Below are 19577 nucleotides of genomic sequence, written 5' to 3'. Positions count from 1 at the left end.
GGCTCCAAAGAGTTCAGGAAATCCAGGGCAGTCTTCCCTTCGGGAAATCCAGCCCAGCAACCAATCCTCCAAGAAGGCTGAAAAAGCATGGCGCAACCACAGCTCCCAAGCACTCTCCCTGCACCTCGATGAAGAGCTGTTTTTTCCAGCTGCTCACCACGTGTCAAGCCCTTGCCTCTTCTTGCAGGCAGGCACGCACTGCCAGAACAACACTCCAAGAACCTTGGTACCCATGAACTCCATCATTAATGCGAGCCATGCGTCACTCAGCCAAACAAACGCCACAAAGGGAAGACCACAGAGGTTTGGATGTGAAATCCCATCTATGCTAAACACATCCACTCCCAGAAATGCACTGGGGTCCTCCCCATCTGTCCTTCTGCCATCAGCTCATGCTGTTCCTGCAAGCAGCAGAAGCAGGAACAAAAGCAGGTGGTGGTGCTTTGCTGTCCAAACCTATAGGCATTACGATCCAGGACACATTTGGTTGACCCAACATGAAGGTACCACGGCTGAATGGGAACAAAAGTACAAGATCTCAAACACAGCCTCTTTAGGTACAAGAAACTCACCTGTAGAATTCGTGGTTGCTTCTTCTGGAAAAGAAACACTTTCAGGACAGGCCAGCTGGCTCTGAGAGACATTTTACTTTACAATTAACAGTGATTTCTGTCAAGAAAGAAACTACTATGGTTCTCCAAAAGCTTTGAAACAACTGAAAAGTGCGTAGTGCTCCATTATGTACTGCTATCACAGCGGAAGCAAGAGGGAGACATGAAAGCCAAGGACATTCTGTGAATGTCAACCTCGGCTCCAGAGAGTGGGAAAAGCAACATCTTACACTGATGCCCAACCACCCAAATATCTGCAACCTGACTGACAGCTGCAGAACTCAGCAGGCTGCATCTCACCAACCATTACCAACACACTGCCAATGAGAGAGAAGAAAAACACAAAAGGGTGGGAGGTTTTGGTAAGAGCAGAGAAGAAAACCAAAGGAACCCATTTCACCGTACTGAAACCCAAGGACTGCCAACATCTTGAATAGAGAGGGAACTTCTTCTCCTGCCTAGCAAGACTCAGAGCAGAAAGATAACACAGAGACATTCGGTGAAGGGTGGCTCCGTGACCAAAATGTGCAAAATTTTCCATTTGAGCAGTAACATTCCATGTCAAAAGAAAGGAACTAAAGGCATGTCTATCATGTGACTTAACAATCAGTAATACCACAAAGATCACCAGTGCCTTACCATATGTGGAACTTCTGGAGGTCCCGAGAAGGTTGTGGGAAAGTAGTAGTGTGCGCTGGGAGTCTTCTCAAGGATTTCTACTGGAATATACTCTGTCCCGTGCCATGGCAAATGTCATGTCCAGGGCTGAGCAGACATTCTCCAGTCCTTCCACAATGACACAGGCCGTGTTCAACCCAGCATCTCCAATCCCCCCAGGCAACCCTCTTCCCCGCTCAATGTCACCCTCACCCTTAACACATGACCAGGCCCTACTCGGTACCACTAGCAGGATCACAACTACAAGACCCAGATACTGCTCTAACCCAACAACACGCCCCAGCTCTAAACCCCACTCTGAGCACAACCCAGGCCTTTGCACATCCTCACCTTCCCTCACAACTGGCAGAAAGAAACTATGGAGGAATGCAAAGCCACACAGTGCCTGGCAGACTCTTCCCAGACACATGAACTGCACCCGGAAGCCTTTTGCCCCTTCTCAGCAATCTCCAATGGAAACACCACAGAGCTGCACGTTTTTGGAGTGTCTGCGATTACAGCTGGGACACCTCAGATCCCACTCTGCAGGGATTTTATTCCTTGAGAGAACCACACCAAAGGCTGAAATGCAAGCACACCCAAAATAGCAGTTGGGTGGGAGAATTTCCACCACACAACACCAGAGCTGTGCTGCTGTGCAGGGTTTCGTGTTTATGTGCACGTATCAGAATGAGTCAACACTGGCAAGAGGACACACCATCTCTGCTGAGACCAGACGAGCAGGGAAAGTTGAGCACCCAAAGGTCACACACACCTCCTTACATCCCTGTTAAAATCCTGCCTGAGGAGGATCGAGGAACCAACACAGCAACATCAATGGCTGTGGAAACTCCTGTAGATGCCCACTATTACACAAGGACAGCAGACGGAATCTGCCTGGATGCTTTGTGCTTTTTCAGCAATTTTATATAGAAATGGAGTTCTTAAGGATTCTGTGATCAGAGCTCTGACACCTCTGATCCCACTCCACACAGATCTTATTCTTGGACAGAACAACACCAGATGCCGAAGCGCAAGTGATCTTACCATGTCAACCGGGTGGGGGAATTTGTGCCACCTAAAACTAGAGCTGGGCCGCTCTGCAGGCTTTTCTCTGAACATGCACACATCAGAATGAGCCGTGCATGCAATGGCACACCACACACACATGTTCCTACCAAACCCAATGTGCAACTGCACAAGCAGGGGAAGTCAAGACCACAAAGGTTACATCCACCTCATCACGTGCCCTTACAAATCTTGAATGAGGATGACCACGGAACCATCATGGCAGCATCAGTGGTGCGGAAGCTACTATAGATGCCAAACAGCACACAAGGACAGCAGGTTGAAGCACTAACCGCCCACAACACCCTTTCCAAGACAGCAGTGAAAATGTTAATCAGACAACATTCAGCAGTCTGCATTTCACCATCTCTTACCAACACTTTGCCTATGTCAGGCAGGCAGCAGCACCAGGGATACTGTGGCGTGACATCTTCAGAACCTCAGACAACTCTATTGGGTCTGTCTGAGCCTCACAGCAGCCCTTATAATGCTGTGCTTCTGTTGGTAGATAGAAAGGCAGTGGTAAAACACCACTGTTTTGACTACTGCTGAGCAGTGCTTGCACAGCACCAAAGCTGTCTCTCCAGCCTTTCCCCACACTCTCACCAGAAGGCTACAGGTGGGCAAGATCTTGTGAGGGGACATATCCAGGGCACATGACCCAAAGTGACCAATGGCATGTTCCATACCATATGATGCTTGCTCAGATATAAAAGCTAACAGAAAGGAGGACGATGGTGGGGTATTAGTTAGTTATGATATTTCTCTTACAGAGCAACCACTACTCCGAATGAGGGCCTGCTTCCTGGGAAGTGGCTGAACGTCCCCTGCTGACTGGAGGTAGAAAATAACACCTTTTGCTTTCCTTGGATTCCACATGTGCGACTTTTGATATTGAAAAGGACAGGCCCTACTCAGTGCCACTGCAACATTCATTTCTGGGACATGAAAGAGTTTCCTTTCTCACCTCAAGGCTCAAACTTGCTTTTACTTACCCTTCCCATCAATGACAGCAACATTAAGAACATATGAAGGCACCAAACTCCCAGTGTCAGGCAGATACTTTACTGCTGACTCCTTATCTTGGACCACAAGTGGGGTTTATTCAGCTTCTTTTGTCCCCGTGTTTGACTGTGGATAGGAGTGACACAATAGTTCGAAGAGGCACCTGGCATCCAGCCAAGGACAACACACCACAAGGACATTGTGGGCATCTCAGTAACACACACTGTCTCAAGATCCAGATGGCCTCCATCTCCAGGCTCTTGGAGCCTGGGAAACAATCATCTTTAAAAAAATCCATTATGGCCATCCCGCCCCATGCTTTCCTCTAGGCATCCTACATTCCCCACTCTGGGAAATGCATAAAGAACACAGAAAGGCATCACACACACAATATCAGGCAGATGCTCTACTGCGGACTCTTCGTGCTCGGCAATGCCTCAGCCAGCTCAGATGGAAATGGGGCAGCCCTGGGAGCAATACTCTTCCTAAAGGTCATGTCGCAACAGCTCTAAACAGCAATGGCGTTCATTCCAGCCTCTGACAGAAAAACCCAAACGCTGATGAGCAAACCTCAGCTGTGGACAAGAACTGCTGCAGGGTGCGGCCAGATCTTCATTCCTCCCGTACCCCAAGAGTCAAGGGGCTCTGGCAAGGACACAAAGGCAGGTGCAACGGTCCCGTCAGGAGCCTCCAGCACCTGCCCAGCAACCACCACCCTCGGGCATCGGGGGCTGAGCACGGCCACCGCCACCACCGGCCAGGGGGGTGGGCAACAAGGGCGACAGGGGGGCAGGGGCGTCGCGGGAAGGGGCGGGAAAGGGGGGGGGGGGCACTGACCGTGTCCAGCAGAGCGGGCGGCTCCGGCTGCGTCTCCTTCGCCGCGGGGCCGGGCGGCGGTGGGAAGTTGGGGCTGAAAACCATCAGGTCGCTCTTGCCCGCGCCGTCCGTCACGCACAGGCTCCGGCTCTGGCGCTGCGAGTACGACCAGCTCCCCACCTCGCTGGCGCACACCAGCGTCGCCGGCCCGGGACCCGACAGCACGGCCGCCCGCGGCGCCCACCGCGACGCCCCGTACAGCACCACGGCCAGCAGGAACAGGCTCGACACCGCGCAGATGGCCACCACCAGCCACACGTTCGTCGCCGCCGACGCCGATGCGTCGCCCTCCGCGCCCGCCGCCGCACGCAGCCCCGGCCCCGAAGACGACGAGCCCGCGGCCGCCAGAGCCGCCTCGGCGCCCTCCACCAGCGACACGCTCAGCGTGGCCGTGACCGAGCGCGCCGGCTCCCCGTGGTCCCGCACCACGATGACCAGCCGCTGCCGCGGGCCGTCCGCCTCCTCCAGCGCCCGCGCCGTGCTCACCTCGCCGCTGTACAGCCCCACGCGGAACGGGCCCTTCCCCCGCGGCTCCCACAGCTCGTACCGCAGCCACGCGTTGTAGCCCGAGTCCGCGTCCACCGCGCGGATCTTCGCCACCACCTGCCCCGCCGGCGCCCCCCACGCCGCCCACGCCCACAGCGCCCCCGAGCCCGGCCCCGACACCGCCTCGCCCGCGGCCCCGGGGCCCGGCCCGCCGCCGGCAGGAGGCAGCAGCGCCGGCGCGTTGTCGTTCTCGTCCACCACGAAGAGCTGCACCGTCGCGTTGCCGCACAGCGGCGGCTCCCCCGCGTCCACCGCCCGCACCTCGAACTGCAGCACCTGCAGCTCCTCGTAGTCCAGCGGCTGCAGCGCCCACAGCCGACCGCTCTCCGCGTCCACCGACACGTAGCTCGACGCCGACCGCCACGCCCCGCCCGACACCGCGCCGCCGCCGCCCTCCGCCACCGAGTAGCTCACGCGCCCGTTGCCCGCCTCGTCCGGGTCCCGCGCCCACAGCCGCGCCAGCTCCGCGCCCGCCACGTTGTTCTCCCGCGCCAGCACCGTGTACACGGCCTGCGCGAACGCCGGCGCGTTGTCGTTCACGTCCGACACCGGCACGCGCACCCCGCGGCTGGCGCGCAGCGGCGGCGCCCCACCGTCCTCCGCCCGCACCTCCACCTCGTACTCCGACACCCGCTCGCGGTCCAGCGCCTCCCGCAGCACCAGCGAGTACGAGCCCGCGAACGTCGCCACCAACCCGAACGGCGACGCCGGCCACACCGCGCACCGCACGCGACCGTTCGCCCCCGAGTCCCGGTCCGACACGCTCAGCAGCGCCACCACCGTCCCCACCGCCGCGTCCTCCGGCACCGGCACCGACAGCGACGTCACCCACACCTCCGGCGCGTTGTCGTTCACGTCCAGCACCTCCAGCTCCACGCTGCAGTGACCCGACAGCGGCGGCCAGCCTTTGTCTCTCGCTTCGATTTGTATCTCGTGTAACTGCACATCTTCAAAGTCCAGGGCGCCCGTCAGACGGATCTCGCCCGTCTTCGGATCAATGGTGAAAACGGCTCTGTTACCGGCAGGACCCAAAGTGACGATGCTGTAAGAAAAGTCTTTATTGATTCCCTCGTCCGGATCCGTGGCGTTCACCCGCGCCACCAGCGTCCCCTCGGCAGCGCTCTCCGGCAGCTGCGCTTTATACACCGACTGGTTGAACTGGGGCGCGTTGTCGTTGGCGTCCAGCACCGAAATCACCAGCTCCACCGTGCCCGTCAGCGGCGGCCGGCCCCCGTCACTCGCCGTCAGCACCAGACGGTGCACTGCCACCGACTCGCGGTCCAGCGGTTTCGCAAGAACCAGGAAAAGGGATTTCCTATTTTCATCAGAGGACTTAACATCGAGCGTAAAGTGCTCGTTGGGGCTGAGCGCATAGGAGAGCTGCGCGTTGGCTCCGATATCTGCATCCGACGCGCCCTCCAGCGGGAACCGGGACCCGGCAGGGGAGTTCTCCGACAAACTGAGGTTTTTGCGGGCGGCGGGGAAGAGCGGGGCGTTGTCGTTGATGTCGGTGACCTCCAGCTCCACGTGGAAGACGCGCAGCGGCCGCTCCACCAGCACCTCCAGGCGCAGGGCGCACGGCGCGCTCTTCCCGCACAGCTCCTCCCGGTCCAGCCGCGAGCTCACCACCAGCGCCCCGCTCGCCCCGCTCACCTCCACGCTCGCCCGCCGGCCCTGCGCCACCAGCCGCAGACGCCGCGCCTCCGCCTCGCCCGCCTCCAGGCCCAGGTCCTGCGCCAGGCGGCCCACCACCGTCCCGGCCTTGGCTTCCTCCGGCACCGAGTAGCGCACCTGCCCGCCGCCCAGCGCCCAGGCCGCCTGCAGCACCAGCACCCGCAACGCGGGCGCCCACCACACGCCCATCGCACCCGCCGCCCTTCCCGCACGGGCCCCGCACGGCTCCCCGCCGCCGCCCGGACGCGCCGGCTCTGCTGACCGCCCCGCGCCGCGCCGCCCCCCCCGCGCTCACAGCCGGGCTCTCCGCCGCACCGGGGCGGAGCCGACGCGCCGCTCCGCCGCCGTTCCTGAGCCTGCAGCGACACCGTGTGCTGCTCCGCCGCCTCGCACGCTCCCCGACAGCGACTGCGGACCCGCGCCGGCCAGCTCCCCGCTCGCTCGGCTGCTCCTCCCGCCTCTTCCTCTTGCTGTCCGTCTCCTCACTGCCTGCCTTTGGCTTGCATGCCTGCCTTCCTCCCCTTCCTCCTCTTTCTGACGTTTCATTTCCTACGTTCCCCTTCTTTCTTCCCACAATTCCTTTTCTTCCCTTCTCTTGCCTCGTTCCTTTCTTCTCTTTCTGCTCTTTTCTCCTTCCGCCTGTTCCGCCTCCTCCTTCTCTCCCTTATCCTTTTCGTTCTTGCCTTCCGTGACCTTTCCTTTACGCCCCTTTCCCTTCTTTTTCCACCATGCCCCCTCCTTTACCCCACGCTGGCACATCGCCAGTCCCCTCACCGCCGCGGCGGTGGCCCTCAATGCCGGGGCCATCCGCGCTAATTGCGGACCATCAGCGCTAATTACCGGCCACCGGTGCCGGAGAGAAGGACACTAACCAAGGCGGAGGCTGTTAGGGACCGAAGCCGTGCAGCGTCTACAGGTGATGTCGTCCCGTGCTGGACATCTTCTCATCAGCCCTTCTTTTCGTCCTTGCTTTTTACTCCCATAGTTTCCTTCCTTCTCTTTCACCTTCCTTCTGCGATACTCCTGCAAGGTAACATCGGCGCGCCCTGGTCATCTGCTTAAATGGTTTCCTCATCATTCCCGTCTTTGGCATCTATCTTCCTCCCTTACTCACTTCCTCTCTTCCGGTCTTTCCTTCTTTCGTTATCTCTCCCTGTATGTCCCTCCCCGCCTTTCCGTGTATAGGAATCCATAGCGATCGGGCATGCTAATAAACTCATCCATCTTATCATCCTTTATCTTCTTTCTTTCTGTTGCTTGCTTCGTTCTGGTTTCCTTCACTTTCTCTACATTTTTCCTTCCTTCCTGCTCTTCTTCCACCTTCTCGTCCCTGTCCTCTCTTTGTCTCTTCCTTGGCTCCTTCACCAACATCTTTTCTAGATGACTACATCACCCTCACCCCATGCAGCACGGACATGCCCTCTCAGGCATGAGCTCCCATTCCTCTTCCTCACCACCTTTCATCAAGCCTTGCACAGCGCCTTGGAGCACCCAGGATGCCGAGCTCCTCATTCGGCATGCAGAGATAAGGGCGGTGATGCTGGTCATCTCCCATACCATCTCTTCCTTCTTTCCATTCTTTTCTTCTTTCTCTCTTTACATGCTTGCTTCTTCCTTGCAGACAGTCCTTCCTCTCCCTCCTTTCTCACTTCCTCTCTCTTCATCTTTTTTCTTTTTCGTCTGCTTTTCCATCCCCTCCTGTTTCTTTTTTTTTACCTGACCTGCCCTACCCTTGCTTCCACATTGCTGCTTCCATATTTGTTTTTCTTTTCATTTTGGCTTTAATAAAATGTTTTCTACATGCCTACACCGCGCTCGATATCAAGGATGAACATGCCTTTTCAACAGAGCTCTCATGACTCTTCCCTTCCGCCTGCCAGCCATCCGGGTGGGGAACGTCATTCCTGCTTTCCTCCAGTCTACGCAAGACAGGGGCGCTTCCCCTTCACCACCTCTCATCTTCAGGAAGGAGGACACTCTCTGCAGCCCCCAGTCCTCTCAAGGAACCAGCAAACAACACAGCAAGGCCATCACATGGCAAAGAACAGCTCTGCCACATCAGAACAGAATCCACCGCCATCAGAGACAAAAGCCCAAGGTCCAGGTCCTCAGACCTCCATGAAACAGGCTCCAAAGAGTTCAGGAAATCCAGGGCAGTCTTCCCTTCGGGAAATCCAGCCCAGCAACCAATCCTCCAAGAAGGCTGAAAAGGCATGGCGCAACCACAGCTCCCAAGCACTCTCCCTGCACCTCGATGAAGAGCTATTTTTTCCAGCTGCTCACCACGTGTCAAGCCCTTGCCTTTTCTTGCAGGCAGGCACGCACTGCCAGAACAACACTCCAAGAACCTTGGTACCCATGAACTCCATCATTAATGCGAGCCATGCGTCACTCAGCCAAACAAACGCCACAAAGGGAAGACCACAGAGGTTTGGATATGAAATCCCATCTATGCTAAACACATCCACTCCCAGAAATGCACTGGGGTCCTCCCCATCTGTCCTTCTGCCATCAGCTCATGCTGTTCCTGCAAGCAGCAGAAGCAGGAACAAAAGCAGGTAGCGGTGCTTTGCCGTCCAAACCTATAGGCATTACGATCCAGGACACATTTGGTTGACCCAACATGAAGGTACCACGGCTGAATGGGAACAAAAGTACAAGATCTCAAACACAGCCTCTTTAGGTACAAGAAACTCACCTGTAGAATTCGTGGTTGCTTCTTCTGGAAAAGAAACACTTTCAGGACAGGCCAGCTGGCTCTGAGAGACATTTTACCTTACAATTAACAGTGATTTCTGTCAAGAAAGAAACTACTATGGTTCTCCAAAAGCCTTGAAACCACTCAGCGGTGGGTAGTGCTCCATTATGTACTGCTATCACAGCGGAAGCAAGAGGGAGACGTGAAAGCCAAGGACATTCTGTGAATGTCAACCTCGGCTCCAGAGAGTGGGAAAAGCAACATCTTACACTGATGGCCAACCACCCAAATATCTGCAACCTGACTGACAGCTGCAGAACTCAGCAGGCTGCATCTCACCAACCATTACCAACACACTGCCAATGAGAGAGAAGAAAAACACAAAAGGGTGGGAGGTTTTGGTAAGAGCAGAGAAGAAAACCAAAGGAACCCATTTCACCGTACTGAAACCCAAGGACTGCCAACATCTTGAATAGAGAGGGAACTTCTTCTCCTGCCTAGCAAGACTCAGAGCAGAAAGATAACACAGAGACATTCGGTGAAGGGTGGCTCCGTGACCAAAATGTGCAAAATTTTCCATTTGAGCAGTAACATTCCATGTCAAAAGAAAGGAACTAAAGGCATGTCTATCATGTGACTTAACAATCAGTAATACCACAAAGATCACCAGTGCCTTACCATATGTGGAACTTCTGGAGGTCCCGAGAAGGTTGTGGGAAAGTAGTAGTGTGCGCTGGGAGTCTTCTCAAGGATTTCTACTGGAATATACTCTGTCCCGTGCCATGGCAAATGTCATGTCCAGGGCTGAGCAGACATTCTCCAGTCCTTCCACAATGACACAGGCCGTGTTCAACCCAGCATCTCCAATCCCCCCAGGCAACCCTCTTCCCCGCTCAATGTCACCCTCACCCTTAACACATGACCAGGCCCTACTCGGTACCACTAGCAGGATCACAACTACAAGACCCAGATACTGCTCTAACCCAACAACACGCCCCAGCTCTAAACCCCACTCTGAGCACAACCCAGGCCTTTGCACATCCTCACCTTCCCTCACAACTGGCAGAAAGAAACTATGGAGGAATGCAAAGCCACACAGTGCCTGGCAGACTCTTCCCAGACACATGAACTGCACCCGGAAGCCTTTTGCCCCTACTCAGCAATCTCCAATGGAAACACCACAGAGCTGCACGTTTTTGGAGTGTCTGCGATTACAGCTGGGACACCTCAGATCCCACTCTGCAGGGATTTTATTCCTTGAGAGAACCACACCAAAGGCTGAAATGCAAGCACACCCAAAATAGCAGTTGGGTGGGAGAATTTCCACCACACAACACCAGAGCTGTGCTGCTGTGCAGGGTTTCGTGTCTATGTGCACGTATCAGAATGAGTCAACACTGGCAAGAGGACACACCATCTCTGCTGAGACCAGACGAGCAGGGAAAGTTGAGCACCCAAAGGTCACACACACCTCCTTACCTCCCTGTTAAAATCCTGCCTGAGGAGGATCGAGGAACCAACACAGCAACATCAATGGCTGTGGAAACTCCTGTAGATGCCCACTATTACACAAGGACAGCAGACGGAATCTGCCTGGATGCTTTGTGCTTTTTCAGCAATTTCATATAGAAATGGAGTTCTTAAGGATTCTGTGATCAGAGCTCTGACACCTCTGATCCCACTCCACACAGATCTTATTCTTGGACAGAACAACACCAGATGCCGAAGCGCAAGTGATCTTACCATGTCAACCGGGTGGGGGAATTTGTGCCACCTAAAACTAGAGCTGGGCCGCTCTGCAGGCTTTTCTCTGAACATGCACACATCAGAATGAGCCGTGCATGCAATGGCACACCACACACACATGTTCCTACCAAACCCAATGTGCAACTGCACAAGCAGGGGAAGTCAAGACCACAAAGGTTACATCCACCTCATCACGTGCCCTTACAAATCTTGAATGAGGATGACCATGGAACCATCATGGCAGCATCAGTGGTGCGGAAGCTACTATAGATGCCAAACAGCACACAAGGACAGCAGGTTGAAGCACTAACCGCCCACAACACCCTTTCCAAGACAGCAGTGAAAATGTTAATCAGACAACATTCAGCAGTCTGCATTTCACCATCTCTTACCAACACTTTGCCTATGTCAGGCAGGCAGCAGCACCAGGGACACTGTGGCATGACATCTTCAGAACCTCAGACAACTCTATTGGGTCTGTCTGAGCCTCACAGCAGCCCTTATAATGCTGTGCTTCTGTTGGTAGATAGAAAGGCAGTGGTAAAACACCACTGTTTTGACTACTGCTGAGCAGTGCTTGCACAGCACCAAAGCTGTCTCTCCAGCCTTTCCCCACACTCTCACCAGAAGGCTACAGGTGGGCTAGATATCAGGAGGGGACATATCCAGGGCACGTGACCCAATGTGACCAATGGCATGTTCCATATCATATGATGCTTGCTCAGATATAAAAGCTAACAGAAAGGAGGACGATGGTGGGGTATTAGTTATTTATGATATTTCTCTTACAGAGCAACCACTACTCCGAATGAGGGCCTGCTTCCTGGGAAGTGGCTGAACGTCCCCTGCTGACTGGAGGTAGAAAATAACACCTTTTGCTTTCCTTGGATTCCACATGTGCGACTTTTGATATTGAAAAGGACAGGCCCTACTCAGTGCCACTGCAACATTCATTTCTGGGACATGAAAGAGTTTCCTTTCTCACCTCAAGGCTCAAACTTGCTTTTACTTACCCTTCCCATCAATGACAGCAACATTAAGAACATATGAAGGCACCAAACTCCCAGTGTCAGGCAGATACTTTACTGCTGACTCCTTATCTTGGACCACAAGTGGGGTTTATTCAGCTTCTTTTGTCCCCGTGTTTGACTGTGGATAGGAGTGACACAATAGTTCGAAGAGGCACCTGGCATCCAGCCAAGGACAACACACCACAAGGACATTGTGGGCATCTCAGTAACACACACTGTCTCAAGATCCAGATGGCCTCCATCTCCAGGCCCTTGGAGCCTGGGAAACAATCATCTTTAAAAAAATCCATTATGGCCATCCCGCCCCATGCTTTCCTCTAGGCATCCTACATTCCCCACTCTGGGAAATGCATAAAGAACACAGAAAGGCATCACACACACAATATCAGGCAGATGCTCTACTGCGGACTCTTCGTGCTCGGCAATGCCTCAGCCAGCTCAGATGGAAATGGGGCAGCCCTGGGAGCAATACTCTTCCTAAAGGTCATGTCGCAACAGCTCTAAACAGCAATGGCGTTCATTCCAGCCTCTGACAGAAAAACCCAAACGCTGATGAGCAAACCTCAGCTGTGGACAAGAACTGCTGCAGGGTGCGGCCAGATCTTCATTCCTCCCGTACCCCAAGAGTCAAGGGGCTCTGGCAAGGACACAAAGGCAGGTGCAACAGTCCCGTCAGGAGCCTCCAGCACCTGCCCAGCGACCACCACCCTCGGGCATCGGGGGCTGAGCACGGCCACCGCCACCACCGGCCAGGGGGGTGGGCAACAAGGGTGACAGGGGGGCAGGGGCGTCGCGGGAAGGGGCGGGAAAGGGGGGGGGGGGCACTGACCGTGTCCAGCAGAGCGGGCGGCTCCGGCTGCGTCTCCTTCGCCGCGGGGCCGGGCGGCGGCGGGAAGTTGGGGCTGAAAACCATCAGGTCGCTCTTGCCCGCGCCGTCCGTCACGCACAGGCTCCGGCTCTGGCGCTGCGAGTACGACCAGCTCCCCACCTCGCTGGCGCACACCAGCGTCGCCGGCCCGGGACCCGACAGCACGGCCGCCCGCGGCGCCCACCGCGACGCCCCGTACAGCACCACGGCCAGCAGGAACAGGCTCGACACCGCGCAGATGGCCACCACCAGCCACACGTTCGTCGCCGCCGACGCCGACGCGTCGCCCTCCGCCGCACGCAGCCCCGGCCCCGAAGACGACGAGCCCGCGGCCGCCAGAGCCGCCTCGGCGCCCTCCACCAGCGACACGCTCAGCGTGGCCGTGACCGAGCGCGCCGGCTCCCCGTGGTCCCGCACCACGATGACCAGCCGCTGCCGCGGGCCGTCCGCCTCCTCCAGCGCCCGCGCCGTGCTCACCTCGCCGCTGTACAGCCCCACGCGGAACGGGCCCTTCCCCCGCGGCTCCCACAGCTCGTACCGCAGCCACGCGTTGTAGCCCGAGTCCGCGTCCACCGCGCGGATCTTCGCCACCACCTGCCCCGCCGGCGCCCCCCACGCCGCCCACACCCACAGCGCCCCCGAGCCCGGCCCCGACGCCGCCTCGCCCGCGGCCCCGGGGCCCGGCCCGCCGCCGGCAGGAGGCAGCAGCGCCGGCGCGTTGTCGTTCTCGTCCACCACGAAGAGCTGCACCGTCGCGTTGCCGCACAGCGGCGGCTCCCCCGCGTCCACCGCCCGCACCTCGAACTGCAGCACCTGCAGCTCCTCGTAGTCCAGCGGCTGCAGCGCCCACAGCCGACCGCTCTCCGCGTCCACCGACACGTAGCTCGACGCCGACCGCCACGCCCCGCCCGACACCGCGCCGCCGCCGCCCTCCGCCACCGAGTAGCTCACGCGCCCGTTGCCCGCCTCGTCCGGGTCCCGCGCCCACAGCCGCGCCAGCTCCGCGCCCGCCGCGTTGTTCTCCCGCGCCAGCACCGTGTACACGGCCTGCGCGAACGCCGGCGCGTTGTCGTTCACGTCCGACACCGGCACGCGCACCCCGCGGCTGGCGCGCAGCGGCGGCGCCCCGCCGTCCTCCGCCCGCACCTCCACCTCGTACTCCGACACCCGCTCGCGGTCCAGCGCCTCCCGCAGCACCAGCGAGTACGAGCCCGCGAACGTCGCCACCAGCCCGAACGGCGACACCGGCCACACCGCGCACCGCACGCGACCGTTCGCCCCCGAGTCCCGGTCCGACACGCTCAGCACTGCCACCACCGTCCCCACCGCCGCGTCCTCCGGCACCGGCACCGACAGCGATGTCACCCACACCTCCGGCGCGTTGTCGTTCACGTCCAGCACCTCCACCACCACCTTGCAGTGACCCGACAGCGGCGGCCAGCCTTTGTCTGTTGCTTCAACCTGGATCTCGTATGAACGGACGTCTTCAAAGTCCAGGGCGCCCGTCAGACGGATCTCACCCGACTTCGGATTTAAAATAAAAAAATTTAACCCCTTTAGGGGAAAAACATTGTTTGATGTAAACGTCATTTCTCTGTTGCTTCCCTCGTCCGGATCCGTGGCGTTCACCCGCGCCACCAGCGTCCCCTCGGCAGCGCTCTCCGGCAGCTGCACTTTATACACCGACTGGTTGAACTGGGGCGCGTTGTCGTTGGCGTCCAGCACCGAAATCACCAGCTCCACCGTGCCCGTCAGCGGCGGCCGGCCCCCGTCACTCGCCGTCAGCACCAGACGGTGCACAGCCACCGACTCGCGGTCCAGCGGTTTCGCAAGAACCAGGAACAGGGATTCTCGGTACTCTTCACTGCGATGCAAATCCAGAGCGAAATGCTCGCTGGGGCTGAGCGCATAGGAGAGCTGCGCGTTGGCTCCGATATCTGCATCCGACGCGCCCTCCAGCGGGAACCGGGACCCGGCAGGGGAGTTCTCCGACAAACTGAGGTTTTTGCGGGCGGCGGGGAAGAGCGGGGCGTTGTCGTTGATGTCGGTGACCTCCAGCTCCACGTGGAAGACGCGCAGCGGCCGCTCCACCAGCACCTCCAGGCGCAGGGCGCACGGCGCGCTCTTCCCGCACAGCTCCTCCCGGTCCAGCCGCGAGCTCACCACCAGCGCCCCGCTCGCCCCGCTCACCTCCACGCTCGCCCGCCGGCCCTGCGCCACCAGCCGCAGACGCCGCGCCTCCGCCTCGCCCGCCTCCAGGCCCAGGTCCTGCGCCAGGCGGCCCACCACCGTCCCGGCCTTGGCTTCCTCCGGCACCGAGTAGCGCACCTGCCCGCCGCCCAGCGCCCAGGCCGCCTGCAGCACCAGCACCCGCAACGCGGGCGCCCACCACACGCCCATCGCACCCGCCGCCCTTCCCGCACGGGCCCCGCACGGCTCCCCGCCGCCGCCCGGACGCGCCGGCTCTGCTGACCGCCCCGCGCCGCGCCGCCCCCCCCGCGCTCACAGCCGGGCTCTCCGCCGCACCGGGGCGGAGCCGACGCGCCGCTCCGCCGCCGTTCCTGAGCCTGCAGCGACACCGTGTGCTGCTCCGCCGCCTCGCACGCTCCCCGACAGCAACCGCGGACCCGCTCGTGTACTCTTCTCTCTTTCCCCGCCCCCTTTCTTTTTCATTATTTGCTCTTTCCTTCTTCCTTTTTCTCGTTTTTTCCCCTTCTTTTCTCATTCTTTCTTCCTTCCGTTATTTCTTTTTGTCTCGTTCTTCCTTTCTTTCCTACTTTATTTCTTTGTTCTTATCTTCCATTCTTCTCTCTTTTTTCTTTCCAACTTATGCTTTCTTCTCTCCTCCTCTTTCTTTGCCTTCTCTCCCTTCTTTTTTTTTCTTGTCGTCCTGCCGTGCCCTGTTCTTTATGCCCCTTTTTCTTCTCTTTTCTTCGCACATCGCAAGTTGCCTCCGGCGTCGCGGCGGCAATTGTTTAAGTCGGAGCCATCAGGGTAATTAGAGGACAGGAGCTCCAGAGTGCGGTACTCTAACCAACAGGTAGGCTATTAGGTACCAGCTCCGTTTTGTGTCTAGAGGCGACATATTTGCGTTATGTAAATCCGGTCTATCGCCTCTTCCTTCCCTGGTTTCTCATTGCATACAGTCCTTCTTTGCCTTTTTCTTTTCTGGATCTCCCGGATCCTTCGATAAGATTATCTGGTGCATCCTGTTCATCTCCTTCATGGTTTCTTCCTTTTTTCCTCTTGTCATCTTCTCTCCTTCCTTTCCTCCTTTCTCTCCCCCACCACATTTCTGTGTGCAGCAATAGCATTGGTGACATGCTAGTAAACGAATTTTTTTCTTTTCTCTCTCTTCTTTCTATTGCTTTACTTTGGTTTCGTTTGCTTTTTTCTCTGCACTATTCCTTCATTCCTTCTCTTCTTTCCTCTCTCTGTGTCTCCTCTTCCCTGTTCTGCTTCCTCTTCTGTTCTGCTCCTCTCTTCGACTCTGCTTTGTCTGCTTAACCAACAAGTTTTCTGTATGACTACATCACTCTCACCATGAAGCACGGACGTGCCCTTTGGCATGAGCTCTCATTCCTATTCCCTAGTCTTGTTCCACTTCCATCTCTTCAGACAAGGAACACCCTTCCTGATTCCCTACAGTCTATTTCCATCTGCATGATCCACGTAAGGTTCCTGCTTCTTTCAGTCAGGCATGCTCTTTCAGCACAACACAGCAAGAACCTCAGTACATGGGCGCATTAGTCCCCACATAATACCTCTTACCCCTCAGCATGCAAAATTCACAACGGAGTTAAAACCATGGCACTACCACTGAGAACATCCCCTTGACTCTCAACACAACCACTCCAAGAAACGCATTAGGGTCCTTCCTCTATCCATACTCTCTGCCACTTGTTCACACTGTGCCTGGGAGCGGCAAGAAAGGAATGACAGCAGGCAGTGCTGTTTTCCTGCTCCAATCATAGAGTATCTTAAGTTGTAAGGGTCCCAATAAGGATTATCGAGTCCAACTCCCAATCCAGGCAACATTCAGTCCGTCCAAGATAAAGATACCATAATGAAACAGGAACAAAAGTACAGCCGTCTCTCAAATTCATGAGCGGCTTACCTGTAGCATCACTGGTTGCTTCTTCAGAAAAGATTTTCAGGAGAAGGGAAGTGGTTCTGATTCTAAAAAGGACAATTCCCCTTTGTGTTATCAGTGCTTTCTGGGGAAGATGGATGGGAAAAAATGATCCACGTTCTGCTAAAGCCTTGGTATCACTGGACAGTGCACAGTGGTCCCTTATGCACTTTATCACAAGGGAAGCAGGAGTGACACCTGAAAACTACGGACATTCTTTCAGTGTCAACCTCAGCACAGAAGACTGGAAAAGCCATCTCCCACATTGGAAGCCAGTTCTTCATAACAGGAGAGAGAATAACCTAAGGATCCCATTCTGCCATACTGAAACACAAGTTTTGCCAAAGTGCGAGGATATGCAGGACTTCTGGAAGTCCTGAGAGGATCCCGGGTAAACAATCTTGTGCGCCAGGCACCATCCCAAGTTTTTCTACTTTAATCATCTATCCCAAGCACTGGAAAATGAGGTCTCCAGCTAAACAGACATTCTCCAGTTCACTAATGACACAGTCCATGTTCTACACAGCATCTTCACTTCCTCAGGGAAGACTCTTCCCTACTCAAACTCACCCTTCCCATGGTAGGTGCCCCAAGCTCTACTCCATGCCACTCAGAAGTTCGCTGCCACAGTACCCAGACAGGTCTCCACCACAACAGTAATACTTTTTTTTTTTAAAGAAGAAAAAGTTACCATCTCCCACCTTAGCAAAGCCAGGTGCATGGCTGTGGGAGGATTTCAAAAACTATTTGAACCTTCAGGGCAAAATCCACCACCTGCCCACAGAGCTCTCATCCACCCTCATTCACATTCACCATCACCTGCCCCGAACTCCCGCAGGCAGCCAGGTGCAGCACACCAAGTCTTGCAGCCACCACATTTCCCACAGCTGGGTTAAGGATGAGAGTAACTTCTGCCGTTACCTCTGCAGCTCATGTACACAGACCACGATTCAGAAGATTATTGAACATGATTGTGCCTACTGACCTTTTTGTATTCCTGCTGCCTGATCTCCACAGTGCTGCTGGTTTATATGGAAATCTGTTGCTGAAGGTAGTCAGGCTTTCTATTGACAGCAATGACGTCTTGATTCCAGATCCATCCTTGATGCCATTTTTATATGGCCTATGCCATCAAAACACAAAGATGAACTCTTCCTACTGCGTCTTTGTAACTTACCTGCATTTCCTCATCTCAACCAGTGACAGTGTTTTCTCCCCAAGGAAGACAGACTGATCATATTTCATATCCCAAATCCTTGTGGAAGTTTAGCCTTTGAAGAGTTGCCTTTCCCTCCACCACTGCTCTTGAGCAGAGCAACCCACAGTAAACAGCAGAAAGGACCTTTGGCAGACACTGCTGCTGCTGGGGACTGACTTATTAAGGCCATTAGCACATCTCTATTGCATTCGTAACACCCACAACACCCACACAGGTTTTGTCCTGTTGTTTAGGTCTCCACAGGGATTTTCTGCAGTCTCACAGAATTATTACTATAGACCACATGTAAATGGACAGAAACAAATCTATCCTACCAAGCAGAACACCATTCGTTAACTTTTTCCAGGTGCACACAACAGAATTGATATTTTTGATAACAGAGGATGGAAAAGTAAGATTCTACAAAGCACAATTTTTGCCAAGTTAATCTGGAGACAAGTTTCTGGCTTCTGAGTTTCCTCGAGTTTTCCATCAGTTTGTTTTAATTCGTGTAGCTGAAGAAAATAAAGGTTTGGGTAGAGATCACTATCTTGACTTTTGCATAGGAAGAGATGCTGGAACATCTTCCATCAATAAATTCATCATGCTCACTCCATGTGCATCCAGGATGAGAAGTGTTTAATCAGAATAGGTTTTGGTTTTGTTCCACACGCACACCCACTCTCCACTTACCAGCTTGCTAAGTTAATCCACTTACCTAGAATAAGTACATCTTCACTGGAGAAATATTTCATGCCATATTAATAGGGATGAAAGTATAATGTTGATGTCAGTAAAAAGAGCACCATTTTATTTTCAAGTATCTTAGGGCTGTGCTAGGATCTAAGTTAAGTTTGCTGTAAAATGTATTAGAATGTTTTAAATCAGTAAAAAAGCTGTTAACGAGATGACAAGCACTGATGTCAAGCATACAGGACACAGTGTCCTTTTTCCTGTGGTCTGAACACTTGTCAGCATCGTTTCTATCTCCACCAAGCAGAAGCTTGAATAAATGGTCCGTGATCTGAGCTTTAGTGAAGAATCAAAGTGTTTCTACATGTAAAAAAATAAAGAATCCGATATAACCTACATGTTGGAAGAGTTGTTTCTTGCTTACTCAAATCCAGTGCATGCGAGATTCTCGCATTCTGATGAAATCCAGCTACTACCCGAGTAACAGTAGGATAGTGGGTGGCATTGGCAAATCCTTAAGCACTTTAATGCTATCACAGATGTACAACTAAGATGTCTTTTATAACACCTGCATTTATAGCAAGAAGCTACAAAGGTCATAAGAAAAAGCTGAGATGATCCTGAAAAAAGCTCCAGGTTTGTGGAAGGCTTAGTTTAGCTACTCCAATTTTGGTCAGTCTCAGAGTATTCCCTGTGCCTCTCACTAAGCAGTAAGACATGAGGAGTGGTGATCCACATCAAGAAAGAATCTGTACAGAAAAATCAGTAAGAACT

General features: G+C 55.1%; 2 protein-coding genes across 2 annotated transcripts in view; both read right to left on the bottom strand.

Annotated features, from left to right (window-relative positions):
* Positions 1 to 12639, bottom strand: part of LOC308068526 (uncharacterized protein) — a gene marked incomplete at its 3' end in the record, with an annotated part of 17234 nt that extends 4595 nt beyond the window's left edge. Inside the window, exon 1 of the mRNA XM_080399312.1 lies at positions 4175 to 12639. Coding sequence (XP_080255438.1) covers positions 4175 to 6626 — 2452 coding nt within the window. The 5' untranslated portion in view covers positions 6627 to 12639. The remainder of the gene's footprint in view (positions 1 to 4174) is intronic.
* Positions 12517 to 19577, bottom strand: LOC308068525 (protocadherin alpha-2-like; the record flags this gene model as incomplete). Its single annotated transcript, XM_080399311.1, has 1 exon — positions 12517 to 19577. Exon 1 carries the CDS (start codon positions 15178 to 15180, stop codon positions 12517 to 12519), a length of 2664 nt encoding a protein of 887 aa, XP_080255437.1. The 5' UTR covers positions 15181 to 19577.

The sequence above is a fragment of the Falco punctatus genome (assembly GCF_963210335.1).
Source record: "Falco punctatus genome assembly, chromosome: 8".
NCBI classification, from domain to species: domain Eukaryota; kingdom Metazoa; phylum Chordata; class Aves; order Falconiformes; family Falconidae; genus Falco; species Falco punctatus.
This window is presented reverse-complemented; position numbering and strand designations above follow the sequence as displayed.